Source organism: Acanthochromis polyacanthus, chromosome 9, assembly GCF_021347895.1.
Source record: "Acanthochromis polyacanthus isolate Apoly-LR-REF ecotype Palm Island chromosome 9, KAUST_Apoly_ChrSc, whole genome shotgun sequence".
NCBI lineage: Eukaryota > Metazoa > Chordata > Actinopteri > Pomacentridae > Acanthochromis > Acanthochromis polyacanthus.
In genome coordinates this window covers 18,913,263-18,937,809 of record NC_067121.1, presented here as the reverse complement: position 1 = coordinate 18,937,809, position 24,547 = coordinate 18,913,263, and the positions used below count along the sequence as shown (strand labels likewise).

General features: G+C 40.0%; 1 protein-coding gene across 1 annotated transcript in view; it reads left to right on the top strand.

Annotated features, from left to right (window-relative positions):
- The window catches only part of yes1 (YES proto-oncogene 1, Src family tyrosine kinase), a 43,105-nt gene that overhangs the window by 13,004 nt on the left and 5,554 nt on the right, over positions 1-24,547 (top strand). The window contains exons 2-10 of the mRNA XM_022195303.2: positions 2,025-2,309; positions 7,055-7,154; positions 10,041-10,139; positions 11,150-11,253; positions 12,980-13,129; positions 14,431-14,586; positions 18,039-18,218; positions 21,061-21,137; positions 21,911-22,064. Coding sequence (XP_022050995.1) covers positions 2,033-2,309; positions 7,055-7,154; positions 10,041-10,139; positions 11,150-11,253; positions 12,980-13,129; positions 14,431-14,586; positions 18,039-18,218; positions 21,061-21,137; positions 21,911-22,064 — 1,297 coding nt within the window. The 5' untranslated portion in view covers positions 2,025-2,032. The remainder of the gene's footprint in view (positions 1-2,024; positions 2,310-7,054; positions 7,155-10,040; positions 10,140-11,149; positions 11,254-12,979; positions 13,130-14,430; positions 14,587-18,038; positions 18,219-21,060; positions 21,138-21,910; positions 22,065-24,547) is intronic.

Here is a 24,547-nt window from a genome sequence, read left to right as displayed (position 1 = left end):
CCTACAAATGTCCTTATTTTTGAAAGAAAAGCAATTTTTTTCCCCCAATGGAGATAACATCAAATGAATCAGAAATACAGTCTAGACATTGTTAATGTGCTAAATGACTATTCTAGCTGGAAATGCCGCATTTTTAATGGAATATCTCCATCGGGGTACAGAGGAACATTTCCAGCAACCATCACTCCTGTGTTCTAATGCTACATTGTGTTAGCTAATGGTGTTGAAAGGCTAATTGATGATTAGAAAACCTGTGTGCAGTTATGTTAGTACATTAATAAAAATGTGAGTTGTCATGGAAAACATGAAATCGTCTGGGTGACCCCAAACCTGTGAATGGTAGTGTAAAATTAAGAGTAACCCTGGCAAGAAAATCTATTTGGATAAATTTGTAGTTAATTTGAAGCTGTAGCTAATGTCCCTTTTCTACACTTTTTATTTTAGTTGATTTAATTTTAAGCATTGACAGTGTAGGTCACCGGAGCATTATAGATTTCCTCTGCTGCACACACCTCTGTTATTCTATTACAAATACCACTGTGACCTGTCATTGACACACACTTGAAACTAACATTTTACAAATGCCAGGCTATGAGTCACTGAAAGAGGAGTAGTCGTGGAGTGGAGTGTTCGTCAGCTGTGCAGTGGCAGCTTGTTTTATTTGCTGGGTACACACATGAACAGAGCGCGCAGAGATAATTTCACAAAGAGGCCAAAGGTGAGAGAAAACGAGTAAACGGAGCATGCTCTGTAGAGGAAGCGGTCAGCTCATGACAACACACAAACTCATACACTCAAGCTGAATGCATTAGTCCAATACTGGATGTTCATGAGGCAAACTGCTCTTGGATGGCAAACTAGCATGCATTTATACGCCCTATATTCAGTTGAAGGCATATGCAGACATGTTCCACATTATCACGACATATATATGGTGCATGAAATAAATGTCCAGTTTTCTCCTGCGGTGCATTTGAAGGCAGCACGCTTGTGTGGACAGACGGCGCAGTCTTAAATTTTGGGCGTCACACAGACATCTGTGGATTTGGCCTGATGACAAACTGCACCATGTGGATCCTATGAATTAAACCTTAAAACATGGACTAAAACTGACTTTTGCTTGTCTCTTTATGTGAAGTCATTTACTCTCAGTCCTCAAAGTGCAGGAAGTGCACACACTTATACTCACATGCAGGGTTTCATGTAACAGTAAGCTCAGAAAGAGCACCAGCTTCCAACGTCAAAGGGCTTTTTTCCCTTTTCAAATCTGTGTTAGTGTGTGATCGCTGGGGAGAGTTAGATGTAGGCTGCAGCAGTTTCGAGCTTGACAGACTTTTGTTGGGATGTGTGAAGTCATCTGAGGTCACTGGTTAGCTTGCAGTCTTTGGATGGTATAGTTACGCTACAATTCTCCAAAGGGCTTCAGGCTAGTCTGAACAGTATATTTGTTTCTCTCTGTTTATGACGTTGACATTCAGACTTTCGCCTTGCAGCTAGAAGGTTCATGGGATCCTTCTGCATGGAGTTTGCATGTTCTACCTGTGCATATGTGGGTTTTCTCTGGATACTCCGGCTTCCTCCCACAGTCTAAAAACATGTTGGGGCTAATTGGTTACTCTAAATTGTTCGTAGGTGTGAATGTGATTGTTATTGTTTGTATGTATATGTAGCCCTGTGACAGACTGGTGACCTGTCCAGGGTGTCCCCAGCCTTCACCCCAAGTCAGAAAGACTCCAGCCCCCCATGACCCTAATGAGGATTAAGCGGTGTATAGAGAATGGATAAATGGACATTGACATTCTGCTTCATGATGAGGAATGTTGTCATTTGAACTGTTTTCAGTGCAAAGTCAAAGCCAGTTTGTCTGTCCATCGATAAGTCAGTGTCACATGTCTGTTGCTTTCACCCTGAGCTTCTCATTGTTTCCCCACTCTGACAGTAGAGACTACATCAGCTCAATCAGTGCAAATGCAACCTCATCCTGTAATTTGATCCTCAAAGCTTTCTCCTCCTCTTCCCTGCAGGCTTGACGATGGGTTGCGTCAGGAGTAAAGAGGATAAGGGCCCGGTGCAGAAGTACCGGCCCGACAACTCAAATACCACCCCTATCAGTGCCCACCACGGCCACTACGGACCCGACCCCACCCTGATGGGTCATTCACCTGCTATGAAGACACACAACAACAGCTACAACAGTCATGCTGCATCCCTCACGCCCTTTGGTGGGGCGTCTTCAGCCATGACGCCTTTTGGCGGAGCCTCCTTCACCTCCGTGGCTGTGAGCAGTCCCTTCCCCAGTGTCGTCACAGGTCAGTTTATGGCTGTGACCCACTGAAAGCCGAAACTCACAGGAGGGATTTAAAGTCATATTATGTTTAAAGAAATCACCAAAATGATAATCGGACAAATCTGAAAATCAGATGATTCTTCCTTGTTTTTTCTTTTTAGTAGTAACAACACTGTCTGTTCCAAATTCGATGAAGACATTTTTAGAGAGACTTCTAATTGGACACTAGTTTAACTGATTTATCAAGCAAATTACCAACCTTGATCTAATTTTACTTGATCAGAGGTGATAATTTGCTCTGTTTCTGAGGTTCGTCTTTTAGTTTTAAAGTAATAATCCAACTTGGAAATTACTTTGAGGGTCACCTTGTTCCCTGAAAACTTCAGATTGGCATTTTAGACTGAATAATGTGTTATCAATTGATACAATAAATGCCTTAACACTGTATCTCTGATTTCACACTGCAGAGTTTAAAGCTGTGTGAATAACAGACGACACAGGTAGATATTTAGTTTTCGATCTGTTTCAGCTGAATGTCGAAGTTAATTACATTTGAAGGGTTTCATACTGTATTATACAAATGTGACGGTTTCTGTGTTTGTGTTTAAAGCCTCGTAGTGACAGAAATTGTTTATTCCAGCATGAAACTGGGACTCTGTTTTCTAAAAAGGAGCAGTTCAGTTTAATAAATAATCCTTGTACTTCGGAAAATGAACCAATCAAAGCTTGAAGCCAGGATATTTTATCAAAATCACTTTGTTCTACATGTCTCAATTAAACATTTGCCAAAAAAATAAGCCATGTGGACAAGGCAGATTATGCAGAAAAACCAAAAATTCTCCTCTTCATGAAAAGACCGTGAAGCCGTTAGTGACTCAGCTGTGACTAACAGTCACTCAGCAAAAATTCAAGGACTTTAAGGCTGGGCTGTAAGATGTGTTTACACAGAGCAAAAAAAATGTAAGGAATACAATTTTAGTATTTACACACGTGGACAAAATTGTTGGTACCCCTCAGTTAAAGAAGGAAAAACCCACAATTCTCACTGAAATCACTTGAAACTCACAAAAGTAACAATAAATAAAAATTTATTGAAAATTAAATAATCAAAAACAGCCATTACTTTTGAATTGTTGATTAACATAATTATTTAAAAAAACAAACTAATGAAACAGGCCTGGACAAAAATGATGGTACCTCTATAAAAGATTGAAAACTATTTGACCAGAGTGACATGATTAACTCAGGTGTGTCATTTAATTGACATCACAGGTGTTTCCAAACTCATAATCAGTCAGTCTGCCTATTTAAAGGGAGACAAGTAGTCACCCTGCTGTTTGGTGAAAAGGTGTGTACCACACTGAACATGGACAACAGAAAGCGAAGGAGAGAATTGTCCCAGGACATCCGAAAAAAAATTATAGACAAACATCTTAAAGGTAAAGGCTATAAGACCATCTCTAAACAGCTTGAAGTTCCTGTGACAACATATTATTCAGAAGTTCAAGGGGCCAGTAGCCAACCTCCCTGGACGTGGCCGCAAGAGGAAAATTGATGACAAATTGAAGAGACGGATCGTTGGAATTGTATCCAAAGAGCCCAGAGCAACCTCCAAAGAAATTAAAGGTGAACTCCAAGGCCAAGGTACATCAGTGTCAGATCGCACCATTCGTGGTTGTTTGAGCCAAAGTGGACTTCATGGGAGACGACCAAAGAGGACACCACTGCTGAAAAAAACTCATAAAAAAGCCAGACTGGAATTTGCAAAAATGCATGTTGACAAGCCACAAAGCTTCTGGGAGAATGTCCTTTGGACAGATGAGACCAAACTGAAGCTTTTTGGTAAGGCACATCAACTCTATGTTCATAGACTCAAAAACCAAGTATACGAAGAAAAGAACACTGTCCCTACGGTGAAACATGGAGGAGGCTCAGTAATGTTTTGGGGCTGCTTTGCTGCATCTGGCACAGGGTGTCTTGAAAGTGTGCAAGGTACGATGAAATCTGAAGACTATCAAGGCATTCTGGAGAGAAATGTGCTGCCTAGTGTCAGAAAGCTTGGTCTCAGTCGCAGGTCATGGGTCTTCCAACAGGACAACGATCCAAAACACACAGCCAAAAACACCCAAGAATGGCTGAGAGAAAAGCGTTGGACTATTCTAAAGTGGCCTTCTATGAGCCCAGATCTGAATCCCATTGAACATATGTGGAAGGAGCTGAAACATGCCATTTGGAGAAGACACCCATCAAACCTGAGACAACTGGAGCTGTTTGCTCATGAGGAGTGGGCCAAAATACCTGTTGACAGCTGCAGAACGCTCATTGACAAATACAGAAATCGTTTAATTGCAGTGATTGCCTCAAAAGGTTGTGCAACAAAATATTAAGTTATGGGTACCATCATTTTTGTCCAGCCCTATTTCATTAGTTTGTTTTTTTAAATAATTATGTTAATCAACAATTCAAAAGTGATGGCTGATTTTGATTATTTAATTTTCAATAAATTTTTATTTATTGTTACTTTTGTGAGTTTCAAGTGATTTCAGTGAGAATTGTGGGTTTTTCCTTCTTTAACTGAGGGGTACCAACAATTTTGTCCATGTGTGTATATTAGTAGTAAGTAGTATGTTGAGTATCCATATCCCAACATTGGTATCACTTGAAAACACATTACACATGTTGAGTCCACTTTTTTAAGTTCTGAAAAATAAATGATCGACTGTCTTTTTATGATTTATGCCATTCTACAATTTTTGGACTAACTTTCCTTGTGTGCCGTTTTCATAAAGGTACAGGACTTTGTGTTGGAGTAAAAATGACCCACGGTAAAATATAATGCAAGAGGAGCACAGAACACCCAGTGAAACCCAAAATGAAAGCTATAAATGTACTTTACTACGCAAACCCAAATGTAACCTAATATTTCGGAAACGTTTTCCTCTGCCATGTGCTAACCTTTGCTCTCCCGGTGTACAGCTTTAGAATAAACTCGGCTGAACATTTGTTGTGCAGGGGACGTAATGAGCAGCAGATGTTATGCAAATTGGACATTTGAAACAAGCCGGTCAAAACATCAAGCATGAACAGAAACTCAAAATAGATCCATATTATGGGAAAACGGTGCAGCAGGCATAGGCTTTCCTGAGGCAAAAAAACTCCAACTAATTACACGACTGAATTCAGCGGCTTTGGTCGTGCATATTGAAAATTCTTTATTTCCGACAATAATTTAACTTGGAATGATTTCATGATTAAAGAAGTGTTGGTAATGTAAATGACTTTCGGTGACATGAGGATCATCGTGGATGCTCTCAGCCTCCGACTAGCTCTCTGAGGAAAGAAATGTGGCCTGAGGGGCTGCTGTACATCTAGTCCTACTCTGTCATTTCCCTCACAAGATAAACAAATCCGAGTCCTGTTGCCTCTCTGCTCTCTATCACTTGTTTCCAGTATGTCTGAAAGATGAAATTACATCAGTTTGATCTGATGTGGTAGCACTGGGTTTGGGATCTGTGGAGGGTTTCCCTGATGAGTCCCCTGTAAAAACCCACTGCTGCAAAAAATACAACATCAGTTTATTTTTTTAAAATACATTTGTAGACATTTTTTCCTCTTTTTTTACTATATTTGGGTTTTGCTGATTTTATGTACATACACTACCAGTCAAAAGTTTGGACACAACCTCTCATTCAATGATTTACATTTAATTATTTTTTCCATTTCAGATTAACACTGAAGACATCAAAACTATAAAAGAATACATGTGGAATTATGTTGTAAAAAAAAAAAGTTTTAGTCTTCAATGTTAATCTACCATATGGAAAATAATGCATATAAATAAAAAGCACTGAATGAGAAAGTGTGCTCAAACTTGTGACTGGTAATGTATATTTGAAGAATTCATTTGCAAAAACAGATAACTCCATTTTATACATTTTCAGAATTTTTTTTTATTGTTTACTTGAGATCATAATAACACTAATAATTTATTTTTTTCTCTGTTTTGTCATGTATTTTTCTACTGAGTCAAATCCACTCAACTTCAGTTTGATTGATATTATCTCAAGTAAACAATAAAAAATAAAGTTTTCTGAAAATTTATCAAAACGGAGTTATCTGTTTTTGCAAATGAACTCTTCATATGCATATACAGTCGAGCCTGAAATTATTCTTAACCCTAGTTTTGACTTCAAGTTACTTTTATTCAACCAACAAGTTTTTTTTTTTTTTTTGGATTGGAAATGACACAAGTGTTTCCTACAAGATAATAAGATTATGTACAAGAGGCATCATTATGGGGAAAAAATATATTTCTCAGCTTTTATTACCATTTATAAGTAATGTAGTAAGTCAAAATTTGCTAGGGGTGTGAATAATGTCTGACTTGACTGTAAATGTGTTAGTTTTTACTCATTTTTTTCTGTTTGTTTTTTACAGGGTTAAAGATGAGGCTGGTTGTATTTTTAGAAATGTGTCTGAGACACAAGACTTGGGATATTATTACTGAGATAGTTCTGTGATATTGTGACATTGTTTATCTTTTAACTAAGATAAGATTCAGAGAGTCCTTGAATAAAGTAAAAAAAATACATAAAAAGAAATGTATTCAAGTTACATATTTTGTTGTCTTTGTTTGAAGGTTGAATACAGTAGGTGCTGTTTTCTGCTTTTCCAGATAAAAGAAACAACTTCATGATAGGAATCAGCTAGCTTTCTGAGGTCCTTTTTGTAGATGCACGCCTAATGCTCAGTTCCTCTTGCTTCTAGGTGGCGTAACATTTTTTGTAGCGCTGTACGACTATGAAGCGAGGACATCAGACGATCTGTCATTCAAAAAAGGGGATCGCTTTCAGATTATCAACAACACGTGAGTACATTTGCTGTTTACAGCGGCCAACTGCTGCGAGGACGCGTGTGCAGGATCACAGTTGTGTGTGTGTGTGCACGTGTGTGCTTTTAATCCCTCATTGTATTCAGGTCTGATATTAAGGCTGAGATCTGTCTGGGTTAATGGATTCCTCTAATGGACCATCTGTTCGGTTGCCATCGCTTTCATGCTGCCACAGTTTAATGCTTTAGAGAATCAGATGTGGGTTACAGTGTAAAACATGCACCTCATTTAGTAAAACTCAAAGAATCCACGAAATACAACACATGTATGTCTCACTAAGAGTTCATGCTTCAAACCCTAAGTGGTTTCTACATGTTTTCTTTACTCGCTTGTACTCACTTACTTTTTACATCAATATTTTCATTTATTTGATGACCTTTATTACATCAGGTAAAAATGTTTGAGAACCACTTCTCACTTGCAAACCTGACCAGGCCAAGAGACACCAGCAGGAACAAATACACAAATAACATAGAACTAAAGTAGACAGGTCAACAAGAAAGAAGCATGGGAGCATATACATGTGAGTGAAAAAAATGTATGAAACACGCGCACACACATATGCGTATAAGTAAAGTGAGAAGTGATCAGCAGGAGTAACAGTCAGCTACAGTCTGTTGGAGTTTAAGCTTGAAGGTGGTGAGTGGAGTCAGAGTTGCAAGTTTGAGGGGGTTTCGTAGGGTGTTAGCTGCTGCAAAGCGAAAGGAGTTACCGCCAAAAATAGTAGAAGTATTGGGGATGATGAGCTTGATGTGGCCACTCGACCTAGTGCAATGTGAATCATGGACGAGGTGAATAGGAGAAGACAGGTAGGGAGGTGTCTAGTCCAGAACTGACTTATGAACAAAGTGAAACCAGTGGTGAAGCCACCAGCCACCGCATATGAAGGAAGTTCCACCTCACCAATTTATAGAGATCACAGTGGTGAGTGTGGAAGGGTGCTTTAGTGGCAAAGCGGTGGCTCAGTAATAAAGAGAGGCTTATATAAAGTTGTGCACCTCTATGGCGATATTGCAAAATATGTCTTCTGTGCAGTGTGACAAAGTTTTATTGCCATAAATAAACAAGGAAAAATAAAAGTTTAAATTTCTGTTAGATTTAGCAAAAATTGATAAAACATTGAATGAACATGTACAACTTTTTTTTTAGGTGTTACCAATAGTGGACAACAGTGATGATTCTACATTCTAAGGATGTTTTACTTACATTTCAGTTTGTTTCCATATTTAACACAGACTGCAGTTCAGCTGAAAAGTCTCGTAAGTCTTATGACACGACTGCACCTGAGTCACTAATAGCTTAACAGACCGAGGAGTTGATTGTTTTATTCTGAATCTGGTTAGTTCTACCGGTTTGTTTATTTGTTTGGCTTAATTCCCGGAGGAACAGCATGTTAAGTAGTTCAAGACTATTGGAGTGGAAATTCTAATAGTCTTTTTTTTTTCTTTTTACAGTTTCTGATAGATTGTGGAATTTTGACAGTTTCTTTATTATTATTTTTTTTCAGTCTATCATACCTTTAAAACTTAGCAGTGGGTTTGAAACTACACGTTTATCATCACCCTGTTGCAGGAAATGACATTCGGTTGATGTTTCTCTTCGTTCTTTACTACCTGCTGCCACAACCTCACCTTTTCTTTCATATCTAAAGATGTGAAAACAGGCAGAGTTCCACACATTCTGTTCTCCTCATTCATCACATGCAACATCCCATCTGGCCGTTCAAATAGTATTTCCAGTGATAAAAATGCCATCTGCTTTCAGAGTAGAGGTGAGGATGACAGATTTACCAATGGTTTATAAAATGCCACCAGATTCTCATCCTCTCAGTTCCTCCTCTCTGTATTTTTGTGCTTACTTTGTGTTTTTGAGCATTTGAAACTGTGGAATCAACTTTTTTTTTTTTAATGTCAGTAATTTTATTTTTCTGCTCGGTCAGGTGTGCACAAGCATTAGGTAGTGTGTTTTTTTTAAAATATGTTCACAAATCCATTGTAAAGTAACTAAATAATTTATTAAATATAATGTTTCGGAAGAGAATATTGTTTTTTTTAAGCATTATTTGCCCACTAAAGTTACCAGATGCAGTCAGATTAAGAATTTTTTCTTGGTAAAATACACACAATCGGCTTAAGATTTGAACCAGTGGTTCAGAATTTGTCCAGAAATTGTTAAAGCGCTAAATGATTATTTTAGCTGGAAACGGCTGATTTTTAATGGAATATCTACACATCCAGCAACCGTCACTGCTGTGTTCTAATGCTACATTGTGTTAGCTAATCATGTTGAAAGGCTAATTGATGGTTAGAAAACCCTTGTGCAATTATGTTAGCACGTAAATAAAAGTGTGAATTTGTCTGGTTGGCCCTAAACTTCTGAACAGTAGTGCATATGAAATTGTTGCTAGCTTGTAAAGCTGACAATGATCTAATACAGGAGGACCTGTGGAATGGGTTTGACAAGCGTCTTCCACACCTTTTGTTTTTTGGCCACCAAATTTATAAAATGTACAAAACATAATGAAAAGGGATTTTCTCTTTGAGACATTTACTGTTCTTGTATCATGCTGTTTCTTATATCAGATAAAATGTGAAAGTGCTTACCTTTGATTGTTAACATTTTGCCTTGTGATATTGCTAGTTTCTCTTGCATAAAGGATGACATAGCTAAACTCCACCCACAGTATGATGACTTACATTTCAGACGTGCTTGGATGACGCCTTATACAGCCTCGTTTTTTTTGTTCTTTATCTTTATGACCTTTCATCCCGGCAGTCTACATTTTACTGTGGGTGGATTTTTCAGTCATCCTTTTGTGTCTGCATTATATGCTTCTGATTTCTAATTTGCTTCTCTCTTCAGGGAAGGCGACTGGTGGGAGGCCCACTCCATCAACACCGGCCAGAAAGGTTACATCCCCAGTAACTACGTGGCTCCGGCCGACTCCATACAGGCTGAAGAGTGAGAATTCAACTCATTGACTTTCCGGACATAGTGTCTGTCCTCGTCATCCTCCAACCTTTTGTCTCTTCTGTCACAGTTATTTTCTCCTCTTCATTATTTTCCTGTTTTGTCACACTGCTCAGTTAGTTGTACTCTGAGTAAGACAAAGTGATACTGCTGGGCGGACACACATTGTGAGTAAGCCTCATGTACACGGGGCAGAGAGTCTAAACAATGGAGCCCTGTATTGTAGTCGGCGGCGTTCTCATTGCTGTTCATCCAGTGTGACAGAAACGTGGAGGGACTGTGCTGCATTTACACAGTTTTGGCCTGGTTTCGCTTTGGCTGACAGCCATTTTTACTCATGCTGGATGTTTAAGCTACGCATCCGAAGTACAAACACCGGATAAACCAGCCAGTTAACTTTGCCTTTAGTCTCAAAAAGTGCATAATGTTACTGACAGTTTGCAGGATTTCTGGCTCTTTCTCAAATTAGTCTACCAAAAAATAAGCCTGTGAGGGGAGACAGTTGATGTTGTTTCGAGCGTGTCTGAACCTGTTGGTGTTTCTTGAAATAGACGGCATGGGTTTTTTTCAAAGCAGAGGAGTTTGTTTACAGCTGGGAGCTTATGCTTTACTTAATCATGGTTTATGGAACTTTCATATGTAATGGAACAAGCCAAAGACATACTGCCTGGAGCTAAGTTAATAATAAGATAGAATGATAGTGGAATGGGCTATATTTAATTTTGGCTTAAATTACATTCATAACCATATGTAGTTGCTTCTGTCTGACTTCAAACATAAACACATAAGGACCATAGAAAAGGCCTCGTGTTAAATGTCAACTAACATCAAATATACTGACATTTCCAGATGTTTATCTTCCCCATATTATGAAATGCTTCCAGTTGTCTGACATTTAAATATCACATCACCACATGATAAGAAAGCCCTACTTCACTTGCAGTATATCACATTGAGGGCTTCTCCAGTGACTGACTGTTTGATTTTCTGTCTTTCGGCAGATGGTACTTCGGTAAAATGGGCCGCAAAGATGCTGAGCGTCTTTTATTGGTTCAGGGAAACCAGCGTGGCACCTTCTTGGCACGAGAGAGTGAGACAACCAAAGGTGAGATCTTTTCTTTGAGGACATAAGTTTTAAAAATGATGCCAAAAAAATGGTGCTAATGTTTATGTATGTGAGAGGAATGTTGACCTACAATTTTTTTTTTTTTTTTTGTCTAAAGGTTATGGTTGTTTTTAGACACTAGCACTTGAATAGCAATTTCAGTTGTTTGGTTAGTCCTCCATTATCTCAGTAATTACTGGATGGATTGCTATAACATTTTGCTTATTGAATGATGAATCCTACTGACTTAAACTGTCTCCTGACTTTTGTTCTCACGCCACCATGAGGTTCAGTAAAATGTAATGTGCAGAGAGTGTGCAGTGGCTCCACAAGTTTCAAGAGTTGCCAAAAATCTATATTCTCTATGCATCTCAGAATCTGTATTAAAGATTAACTGTTGTACCTGGTTGCAAGCAGAGAGCATTGAGAGGGTTTAGCTAGCAACAGTCAACCATGACAAAGACTTCTGTGATGCTTAATATCCTCCAGCCAGAGCTCATGGGTTTAAGACAAACCGAAATCAACTAGGACAGCCTTGGCCTATACCAGTGGCATATGTGAGAGAGCTGCCTTTCTGACCCAAATCATGTTCTTGTGGAGTCAATTAGCAATTTCAGTCCCGAATAAATGTCCACTGGCTCAGTTTGTAGAGGGTGCTGAAAATGGATTTAGAAAACTATTCATAATTTGCATCCCAAGCATTCTACTACAAATTGTAGTCTCACATAGACACCTGTGTGACAGCATGCCTAAACAGGAAAAGCCCTCATAGAGCGCAGTACTCCGCCAAGGCTGTTCATTCTCCCATATGGCATTGTCAGAAATGCAAATTATTATTATTATTTTTTTTTATAAATACAGCATTTGTTTAATAGTTAATTGTGATCAGAAATCATGGCAGCATAGAATGTGGCCATTTAATGGAGATGTACCCACAAATACAATGGCCTTGCACTGAGCACAGGCGTGTGTTATGCATGTGTACGTTATGTACGGATGCCGAATCACGACAACTAAGTATGTAGTGGGCGATGGGAAGTGTTGGGACTTACACCCACAATTTAACCAGTTGTTCCTTGTATCATTTCGGATGGATGTCCTGATAAGTTCGCAGCGGTGCATTTTTAGTGGGATCGCAATCATGTGATCATCAACAATCAGCTGACGTAGTGTTCACTTGTTGTCATAGCTACAGTGACGCTATTCAACAAATCTGTAGATCCAAACTATAAGCCGCATCACTGCCAAAATGGAACCACTTTGTCCTTGTGTCATTTCTGACCTTCCCTGAAAATTTCATCCAAATCTGTTTGTCCACGTTTGAGTAATGTGACAGACAGGCAGACAGACTACCAGTAAGTTTGATAATGTCTTCATCAGGACATCCCTGCAGTGAACATATCTTGCCATGACATTCGGCGCTGTCTGGCAAACCTGCTCCACTGAGGATGTTAATGGGGCATTTAGTGTCATCAGGCCATAATTGTTATTATCCACTTCTGCAGTTAATGACATACTTACAAGACTAATGACTTCCCCATCATACCCAGCAGCTAACAGTTACATAGCTTAAAGCGCTGCTGTGAGTCAGTGCTGTTAGCGTGGCTGGAGACACCAACAAGTCTTAGTAGGTTTGCTGTCATGTTAAACAGCGCTCTAGGGAGTTTCCTATACTTAAAAGCACATGTAATGTATTTTCTGTGTTTTTTTTTTTTTTTTTTTAAAGGTGCCTACTCTCTTTCTATTCGGGACTGGGATGAGGTGAAAGGTGACAACGTCAAACACTACAAGATACGCAAGCTGGATAACGGTGGTTATTACATCACCACACGAGCACAGTTTGAGACGCTACAGAAGCTGGTGAAACACTACACAGGTATGCAGCCCATCCACACATCTTCTTCTCAGAAGCGTGTAGGTAGCATTTAGACAAATTGGTGTTTACTGCTGGGTGGATCTTCCAGCTTGGAGCAAATTATTTCTCCCTTCAGGCTCATGTTTCATGAACAACGATGGTGTCATTTTGCACAAATGTGTTGTAATAGACACTGGGGCAGTAGGGGAGGTTTGCATTCTTTTAGAAGGGGTTTTACATTGCAAACAGTATCCGCTCACTATTCCTGCTTCATGGGATATTTCAGCCAGCGAGTTCAATGCTCACAGTGGGAAATGTATTATTCAGCTGCAGATCTGTTGCTGGGATATCTACCGAATATGTATTAGAGAGGTTTTCTCTGGAGTGATTGTAGGACTCTCACTGACACGGTCACAGCTCAGTAATCATGTCAAAGTCCCCAAAAAGCCAAACCATGTAAGTTTAAAGCCAAAACAGGCATGAATACCAAAAAACGTTCAGTAGAAGAACAGTCTTAAGCCTGCTACAGTCTGCACAGTGTTGATAAACAGGCAGCTGTTGCTAAAAATCCCCTGTGGTCTGTCACAAGAAAGTGAGTGAGCAGGACAATCTGTATACTGAAAAAAAATCTGTTTAACTCCTACAAGCAGAATCCATAAACAAGAGGGCAGTTTTTTGTATGACTAACAGTTAATTTCTGGGCTTGTGTTGTTGACCTAAACCTCCTCACTTCCATGTAACTCGTGTTATTTCACTCACTGCTCTGTTTGGTGGCTGGTAGGTTTAATATCTCCTTTTATCTGTATGATAAAGCCAATAATAATAACTGTGAAGCTGCTGTGTTTAAAAAGGCAGTTTGTTCATAACGTTTTGTACACTCAGCAAAAATATAAATGCAACACTTTTGTTTTTGCTCCCATTTTTTATGAGATGAACTCAAAGATCTAAAACTTTTTGCACATTCACAAAATCACCATTTCTCTCAAATATTGTTCACAAATCTGTCTAAATCTGTGATAGTGAGCACTTCTCCTTTGCTGAGATAATCCATCCCACCTCACAGGTGTGCCTTAGACTGTGCAGACATGTGTGGAAAAGACCTCTGAGCTTGCATTGTGATAAAGGGGATCTTTTTAAACTTGAAAAAAATGTAGGGAAAAAGAAAACATATGTAAAGAGCTACTTTCCACCACTGCTGGGTGAATATGTTGAACAGGCCAGTGGTGTGAATTAGTAGGCTGATCCCTAACAAGTTTTATCTCTAAAATTACTCTTTTTTTGTTTTTTCTCCCTCTGTGTTTTTTCATGTTCATTTCGTCCAGAACATGCGGATGGTCTGTGCTACAGGCTGACAACTGTGTGTCCCACAGTGAAGCCACAGACTCAGGGACTAGCTAAGGACGCCTGGGAAATCCCACGAGAGTCCCTTCGACTGGAGGTCAAACTGGGACAGGGCTGCTTCGGAGAAGTCTGGATGGGTAAGAGACCACTAGTAGTGCACTGATGCTCACAATATGTGTGTCTGTGGTTTTTGAATACATCTTTGACCCGCAGTATTATGTGTATGAATTATTTATTAGATTTGGAGGTATTGGTAGGCAGATTTTTAAAGACATGCCTGCAGTGAAAATGTCGTTTTTTTCTTTACCTTGATGGTTTTTTAATATGCCAGATGATGCATCAAGATACAGAAATGCAGCAGTGTGCTGATGACAGTCTCTAAAACACAGATTCAGACTCTTGGGGTTTCATACGAAACAAACCTGAAGAACCAATCCTGTCAACTTGCAGGTCGGCCTTTACCTGATATCCCATCTTCAGAATCTTTTTCCGGTTCCAACATGTGTTGCTGAATTACTCCCAATGCTACAGTGTGATGTTGTGTAGCACAGGGGGTGGGTGCAGGTAGAGACAGGGAGCTTCCCTAGCTGCATTTTAGTACACAAATATAGGAGTGGAATCTGGTGTCTTTTGGTAAAAATAAGAGTTAGTTTTTTCTAAAATATTAAACTGTTGCTTGTACAGCGTCAACTCAAGACACTGTGTTGGTCCCATTCACTTTTGTTCTATGACTGACTGGAGACCAGTAGCATGTTTCTCCTAAGGAAATTGTGCGGGTATGAACAGAGCTTAAAGGGGAGCTTCGGTTTTTTTCAACCTGGGGTCTGTTTTCATACATGTGAGTGATGGAGAAATGAATTTTTGACATAGCTCCAATATTTAGCCAGGCAGGCAGCTTAGCAGCTCAGCTAGCAGCTCAGCTAGCGAAAAGTATGGGGCAACTTGCCCCCCCCCCCCGCGTCAAAGTCCGCCCCAACGTGCTTTTTTTCCCACACTGACCGGCTCGGATAGTCTCAATGAGTGTCCCACAACATACTAGAGATGAGAAGTGAACGAACACCTTCACATTACCTGGTGATCGCTATTTGTTGTGGTCTGTATCCAAATCTTGGGACGCTAGAAAGCAAATCTTGTTCCGAAATTGCGCGATAGCTCGCGCCAAAACACCAGTTTTGGCGCGAGCTATCGCACGATTTCACACGAATATGTTACCCATTGATCAACTATTGTGTAAAATCTGTCTGGAAAGCTCTGAAAGCCATGTGTTTCTCTGAAAGCTTTATGTTTCTGATGTTGTCACTGTAGTATAGGAGTTTTCTTAAGCAGCTGTTGTAGCTTCATTCTCTTTCGGATCTGTCTAGCCATGATTAGAAATGTCCAATCTCAAAGATCGGAGCAGCTTTTTTACTCAGGTGTCGCCATTACTGAGCACCTGATCCTTTGTTTACCCACAAGGAATGAGGCAGAATTATGTGATGTTTGGCGTTGGTTTGTCTGTCTATAATTCTGTTAGCAACATTATCTAAAAAGGGATTTGGATGAAATTTGTAGGGTAGGTCAGAAATGACATGAACACAGCTGCCTGCTGACGATCACATGATTGCGATCCTGCTAAGAATCAACCGCTGCGGACTTTTCGGGACTTATCCATTGGAAATGAGACAAGGAACAGTTGATTAAATTGTGGGGGTGTTTCAGAGTCCCATTAAATTTCCGCCACCTGCTACATATTTAGGTCACGCAATTCGGTATCCGTACATAATGTACACACGCATAACACACGCCTGTGCTCTGCGCAGTGTTCTTTTGTTTGTGAATACATCTATATTAAATGAACACATTCTATGTTGCCGTGATTTGTAATCATCAATAACTAGTAAACAAGTGCTGCTTTTCTGAAAATGTTAAATGGGCAAATGAACAGCCTTGGTGGAGTACTGCACTCACTGAGTGCTTTTCTTGTTAACATATACTGTCACACAGATGTCGTAAAGGAAAATCGCAAGGAGTTGTGTACATCAATCCCTGGAATACTGTCCTAGTCAATCCTGGCTTGTCTTGTATATGTGAGCTGTTGCCAGGGGCCATTAAGCATCACAGACATCTTTGTCATGGTGGCCCGCTGCTAACTAAACCCCCAATGCCCAGAACTGCCCATAGTCCTTATGACCACCTCCTCGGTCCAGGAGTAGTAAACAGTAAGTGGCTCCACCTGGTAGCATAGCCAGGTACTACAGCTAATCAGCAATATATTTTCTGACATGCATGTCTTGCATTGTTTGCTGAAAACACACTTCAAGATATGCTTGTGTGTACTGTCTAGAAAAATGGTATTAGATTGGGACTTCATAGCAGCAGATAAGAAGTCAGATTAGGGGCAAAAACACTTGGCTGGGACATCCCTTGTCAGGATATATTAGGAATAGTCCAAAGGCTCCAACAACATTTCACATACATGTGGTGCTTCATATGTCACCAACGTGTATACATAAATCCATCATAATGCTGATCTTTACCACTAACACTTCTCATGAATAAATAAAGAATTTAAGCAAGTTTGTGTACATGTACTTACATGGCCTGAAGGGGTTATATACAGGAAAAAACATCAATTTTACAATATTTATAACTCATGTAAATTTATTGTGAAACATTTAGTAAGAAGCAGTGAATGCTTATAAGCTGCTTATAGAATGGTTTCTGTTGGTAATAAAGTTGAGTGGCCTAAGAAGAGTGGCCGCCTTGCTGCCACACTGGCCCACATACTGATGTAAATGCTGATTACTGATGGCTGTTGATTCCAACCAAACACAGCTCAGTAATCTCAGGTCACTTCCTACGCTTCAGTTCTGGCCTGCATGTGAGATGGGGGCCGTTCACTGAACACGACGCTCTTCTTTCATCACTCAGCCTTTCATTAAGCCTGGCCTGCAGCAAGCCTCGACCTGCAAGCCTCCGCTGTGCAATCCCAGGAATCCCTCTCTGACTCGCCCCGCGCTGTGTGTTCTTGATTTTTATTTTTTTTTAACGGCTCAGCTTCAACTTCTAACTGAAAACCTTGTCTGCTTATGTAGTTTTTTTAGATGTGCTGTGCTATCGCCCTCATTTCCTATCTATGCCGTGCTCCCACCACTTCATGCCATCATTATTTTTATTATTATTAGATGTTATCACTGTCCTACTTTGTCCTTCAGCTTATGCATGTGTTTACAGTTTGCTTCAGGTGATTCATTCATGAAGGTCAGCCTTATGACGGAAGCAGGAGATCTCCTGCTTCAGCTCATTGTATGTAAGCAGGGCGTGAGTAAGTGGCTCTCAACCAGGAAGTGGCTGATTATTTAAGCTGGCACATTCTTTCTCTCTTGAGCTGCTCTTTAGACGTGGGAACGCTGCCAGAGATCGGCAGCACGATGGCTTATTTTAGGAATGACTTTTCAATCACTTAAAAGGGGTCAGAAAGTCTTAAATGTGCCTTTTAGCGCTGTGACTTAATAAAGTGGAAATGTCTCACATGAATTATATCTCTAATAATACCTGTCAGCATTCCAAGCATGATAGATCCTTTTGTTTTTATTCTGTTTGTATTCAGGCACATGGAATGGTACTACTAAGGTGGCAATCAAGACCCTGAAGCCAGGCACCATGTCCCCAGAGGCTTTCCTGCAGGAGGCTCAGATCATGAAGAAACTAAGACATGACAAACTGGTGCCTCTCTATGCTGTTGTGTCTGAGGAACCCATCTACATTGTTACTGAATTCATGGGCAAAGGTAAGGACTGTTCACATCCCCAAATCAGAAGTCACTCGCTGCCAGGGGTACAACATTACAGAATAACCACTGGATGTTATGTACCTCAGTTTTGAGGTATGTATGTTGTTTTCGGTAGAGTGAAGACAAGAAATACAGCGCCCTCCATAATTATTGGCACCCCTGGTTAAGATGTGATCTTTAGCTTCTACTAAATTCATTTTTTTTTCCAAATAATATAGGACCACAATGAAAAAAAGAGGAAAATCCAACTTTTAATTCAAGTGCTTTTATTCAGTGTGAAACAATGGATAAGTAAAATGGACAGTGTAAATAAGTCAAAACATGTACTCACTTAAGTGCAGCATTTAGAAAATGTAACTAAAATGTCCTTATTTTTTGAAAGAAAGGCAATTTTTTCAATAAAGATAACATTAAATGAATCAGAAATACAGTCCAGACATTGTTAATGTGTTTAGTAACTATTCCAACTGGAAACGGCTGATTTTTAATGGAATATCTCCATAGGGGTACAGAGGAACATTTCCAGCAACCATCACTCCTGTGTTCTAATGCTACATTGTGTTGGCTAATGGTGGTGAAAGGCTAATTAATGATTAGAAAACCCTTGTGAAAATATGTTAGCACATGAATAAAAGTGTGATTTGTCACGGAAAACATGAGGTTGTATGGGTGAATCCAAACTTTTGAATGGTAGTGTACATTCATTGAGCTCATATGACAATAAGCGGGGAACCGAAGAGAAACACTGAAAAAGACGTCTTGGTGAGAAAGAGGAACCCGGCATCAGTTGGACGGGAATATTTTGGCTACAGAAAGGCAGTGTCTTGCAATTGTTGACACCGCACAAGGCAATGTGACTAATTGCTTTGACCATTAAAATTAGCACCACAAAGCTCTGTATGATGAGCACAAAGCCGGACCTGAGTGCCTTCCAAAGCAGAAAACTATTTCAGATGGGAAAAATACCAGAGCTTCCTTCACAAGCTGCACTTTACACTTAGTAAGTTATACCAATATTAAATTTATGAAACTGTGTCTTCATATTGCAATATATGCTGCGGAAAATATTAAATATTGCAAAGCCAGTTGTTTCCAATCCCATGCAGCCATGCTGAGCACATGGTGCTGTGAGCATATGCTAGCATACACACTGGCACTTGAGGTTTGGGTGCACGTATTTAATGTGCATCAGTAGCAATGCTAAATTGCAGGTTAATGTATATTGGGCAGTGGTGAATAAAGTCATGTACTAGTTATTAACATCGGCCCAGGAGTATACATCCAGCTTTGAAAACATTCCATTACTACTCTAATTACACACATATTATTTGCAAAACCTCATTCAGAATGACATCAGTTATTACTGAGGTCACACTTGGCTGATGTAGAATCATTGGGAAAGCTCTGAAAGAAGCCGTGAGGTGAGGAATCACCGTCTGAGAGCTCTGAGAAAATTTGTAAATCAGTATTCTGGTGTTAGATCAAAGATTCCCTAAAGGCGTGTAAAGTAAAAAGGCTCTGCTGGGTTTTCCACAACAAAATCAAAACACATTTATTCTTTTTCTCCATGAAAAATCCTTTGCAGAGGCTTTTCTCTTGAAAAGTTTACGCGAGATGTCTCCTACTGCAGTTAAAAATCAATTCTGACTTTAAGCGAACTGGAAGTTTCAAGTTAACTAAAGCTACAACAATTAGTTGACACAACTGATGACATAAATGGTGAAAATGCACAGACATCAATACTTTAAATGGATGCATGTTTTAGCTAACGGCAGCGACAGCAGACTACTCTGTGTTTACATATACTGTTGGTATTAGAGTAAGATGAGACGAGATAAAACTTTAGCAATCCCAAAGGAAATTCTTCAGAGTGCCACAGATGCACAACACTGTTACAATAATGTGAATGGAGCGACACTTAACGAGATTGAAGTCATTCATTTTAGGGGCAGCTGTCCAAGTTTTGATGGGTTATCCATATCCATGTGTGTCCAGTGTATTCACCTTCACTCTTCATGAAGAAATGTGGTCCGATCTATAGTGCTCTGCTGTGATATAAACTTAGTCTCACTATGTAGCACTTGTAACATAATTCAGTCATTGCTTTACAAACCTATCCAATGTTAGATTTTCCAGTGCAAACAATAGGGGTGTGTAATGGTAGACATATCTATGCCAAACATTTTGAACTTGAATGTGTGCTGAATGAATGTCACCACTGCATGTGCCGAACTGTTTTGTTGGCGTTAACTGACAGCAATGGTGCAGTCGATACTCCCTTTCAAAAGTTTGGGGTCACCCAGGCAATTTTGTGTTTTCCATGAAGCTCACATTTTGATTCATGTGCTACTATAATTGCACAAGGGTTTTCTAATCATCAACTAGCCTCTCAACATAATTAGCTAACACAATGTAACAGAACACAGGAGTGATGGTTGCTGGAAATGTTCCTCTGTACCCCTACGGAGATATTCCATTAAAAATCAGCTGTTTTCAGCTAGAATAGTCATTTACCACATTGTCTGGACTGTATTTCTGATTAATCTTCATTCAAAAAACTGCTTTTCTTTCAAAAATAAGGGCATTTCGAAGTGACCTCAGATTTTTGAATGGTATCGTGTGTCTTATACATTTCGAAAGTTTCGAATTTACTCAGCAATTCTATGGAAACAAAGTTACAGCTATGCTGCCTCCGAGTCAGTTTGGTTATTTTATTTTAGCTTTTGTGATGCTGAACTATTATGTCAGCTGATGTCGCATTTATTTTTGTGTTGTGTTTAAATACTGCACTGACGGATGCATTGATTCTGCTTGACGGTAGTCTTCTGACCTCTGACAGGTAGTCTACTGGACTTTCTTAAGGAGGGAGATGGAAAATACCTGAAGCTGCCCCAGCTGGTGGACATGGCCTCACAGGTAGGATCAAAATGGCTAAATGCCAACATAGGCGCAGCTCCTTCCTCTGTCTCTTTCCTGCCCAGCTGCTGTTTTAACTCTGAGGGAGGATTATGGTGCATCAGTAATGCAACAGAGAAAGCTCCATGTGGGCAAGTTTCCAGCCGTTTGTGTGTATGAGTCAAACATTCAGGCCTTGTGAATGAGAGTTTCAGTTTGTTCTCCATCTGGCTGGCATATTTATTTAATATCTCCCCTCCCGCTCTTCCTCTTCCTCCTCACCGCTGTGTGTGCCTCCCCTCGTTCTCCACCACTTAACTGCCTGTAGCACTTAAACACTGCTCACCAGAGGCCACTTGAACTCGCCGGTTCAGTCACCTACTGTGATCTGCTCTTAATTTGCCTCTCCACGCTCATGGGCTCCCTCTTCTCTCCACTCAGCGGAGTGGAGAAGTGTTTGAGAATTAGTCTGACACAGACTGAAACCCGGAGAAGGCTCAGAGGGAGTTGACAGCCGGTGTGAGAAGATGTCGGATAATTGTGTTTACGATTCATCCCGTTGTTCTCATTGATGCAGCTGCAGATAGTTTTATTTGACTCTGCTTTGTGGATTTCAGTCTGCAGTAATATCAGTGATGTGTCAATTACATGTAGTAAGTGTTGATAACTGTTACTCTCAATAATTATTTTCGCATCTTGTTTTCGGAGACTGTTAATTTAAATCCGTCCTAAAGCAATCCTCACTGTGTTTACTGCTGCTCCCTTTCTGTCTGCCCTCTTCAATCCCATCCCAGATTGCAGACGGCATGGCCTTCATCGAGAGGATGAACTACATCCACCGGGACCTGAGAGCTGCCAACATTCTGGTGGCTGATAACCTGGTGTGTAAGATCGCCGACTTTGGCCTGGCGCGACTAATCGAGGACAACGAGTACACCGCCAGACAAGGTGTGTGTTTGGAAATATATGCTGTTGGAGTGTTTGTCTGCATGTGTGAGGTTTTGCACTGCCTATACATCGAGAATACATTTATTGTGAACCCTTAACACCCACACTGATCCTTTGATTTCGCTTTAAGCATCACTGCAGCCTAACGCAGCATTTAAAGCTACAAAGAGTCGGTCAATTAATTGAGTAGTCCATCTTTTAGAAAAAGAAATGCCAACTTTCTTTTGTTCCAGTTTCTTGCTTGTAGAAAATCAAATAAAATACTTTTTGTTGCTCCTATAGTATCAGTATCGCACACCTGTGTTCAGCGGAAGGTAATTTTTAATTTGAGATTTCGTCTGTTGGAAATGATACAGCGCCTGAGCAGCTTTGTCGAAATACTGCGCTCTTTTTTTTTTGTCATATAATCATACAGTTTCATTTCTTCTTTCATTCAGTCTAGATTGTTGAATATTGGGAGTTTGCATTAACGGTTTACCTACTGAAGCAGTAAAACATTCTCTACTACTAACACACTTCATATCATAAGTTGTATCGTGAATGAAATATTGAGTGGTGTTGAACATTTTCTGCTCGTCATTCAGGCCGAATCCGTACTTGAACTGAAGCACAAGAGGAAATGCGGAGACATCTCTTTGATTTAGCCAACAATGTCACTCATATTTAGAGACAAAAAGATTACTTAAGTGATCGTCATCGAGCCAAATTGCCGGGCAGTGTCTGGCTTGAGATATGATGATTTGCTGCCTTTTTCATTTTTTTTTTCTAACATTTAGATCCTTTAATATTTTGTAATTGTTCACATCAAGTCCCAGTCGGATACCATTTCCATGATAAACACTTTAAGCACCTCAAAGTTACTATAATCGGTCCATTTGATACACAGGGTGTCCCAAAAAATGTATACACACTTTAAATAATTTTAAACTAGGTGTTTATTATAATTTGTTTAACTTTTAACATGTAAAAGAATTTACAAACCTCATTCTATTGTTCTGTCACCGCCTGTTCTCAAACTGATGTCCGTTCTGGTCCAGACACTGCCGACAACGTGAAGCGATGGAATAGTACACATCATGAAACAATTCCCTTGGTATTTGCGTGCATTCACGTTCAATGGTTGCTCTCAATTCAGTGACTGTTGCAGGTCTCATTGCGTAGACTTTGTCTTTTAGGTATCCCCATAAAAAGAAATCTAGTTGATTGAACCATTTAATTTAAATGTGGCCTCATCACTCCACGCAATCTTTGGGGAAAAGTGTGCATTTTCGGTTCATCATTCTAAGTACTGCTCGCAATACTGTACTCTTCGGTCTGGATCATCGTCATTAAAGGGGAACTTCAGTTTTTTTTCAACCTGGGGTCTGTTTTCATATGTCATTTCATACATGTGAGTGATGGAGAAATGAATTTTCGACATAGCTCCAGTATTTAGCCAGGCAGGCAGCTTAGCAGCTCAGCTAGCAGCTCAGCTAGCGAAAAGTATGGGGCAACTTGCTCCCCTGCGTCAAAGTCCACCCTAACGTGCTTTTTTTTCCCCCACACTGACCGGCTCGGATAGTCTCAATGAGTGTCCCACAACATACTAGAGATGAGAACTGAACGAAAACCTCCACATTACCTGGCGATCGCTCTTTGTTGTGGTCTGTATCCAAATCTCAGGACGCTAGAAAGCAAATCTTGTTCCGAAATCGCGCGATAGCTCGCACCAAAACACCGGTTTTCGTTCACTTCTCATCTCTAGTATGTTGTGGGACACTCATTGAGACTATCCAAGCTGGTCAGTGTGGGGAAAAAAAGCACGTTAGGGCGGACTTTGATGGGGGGGGCAAGTTGCCCCATACTTTTCACTAGCTGAGCTGCTAGCTGAGCTGCTAAGCTGCCTGCCTGGCTAAATACTGGAGCTATGTCGAAAATTCATTTCTCCATCACTCACATGTATGAAAAGACATATGAAGACAGACCCCAGGTTGAAAAAAATAAAAAAACGAAGTTCCCCTTTAAGAGCATGGACTAATCTTGGAATGTAACTTTTCCTTTGACAACGTTTCATGATGCGATGGACAGATGACTTTGAAATGCCTACCTCACGACTAGCTTGCCGCACAGACTTTCTCGGACTTCGCTTAAACGTTTCCAGCACTCTTTCTTCTTTTATTAGGCTTCTTTTTATGGGGATACCTAAAAGACAAAGTCTACGCAATGAGACCTGCAACAGTCACTGAATTGAGAGCAACCACTGAACGTGAATGCACGCAAATACCAAGGGAACTGTTTCATGATGTGTGCTATTCCATCGCTTCGCGTTGTCGGCAGTGTCTGGACCAGAACGGACATCAGTTTGAGAACAGGCGGTGACAAAACAACAGAATGATGTTGTAAATTCTTTTACATGTTGAAAATTAAACGAATTATAATAAACACTTAGTTTACAATTATTTATAGTGTGTATACATTTTTTGGGACACCCTGTACTTGACAAC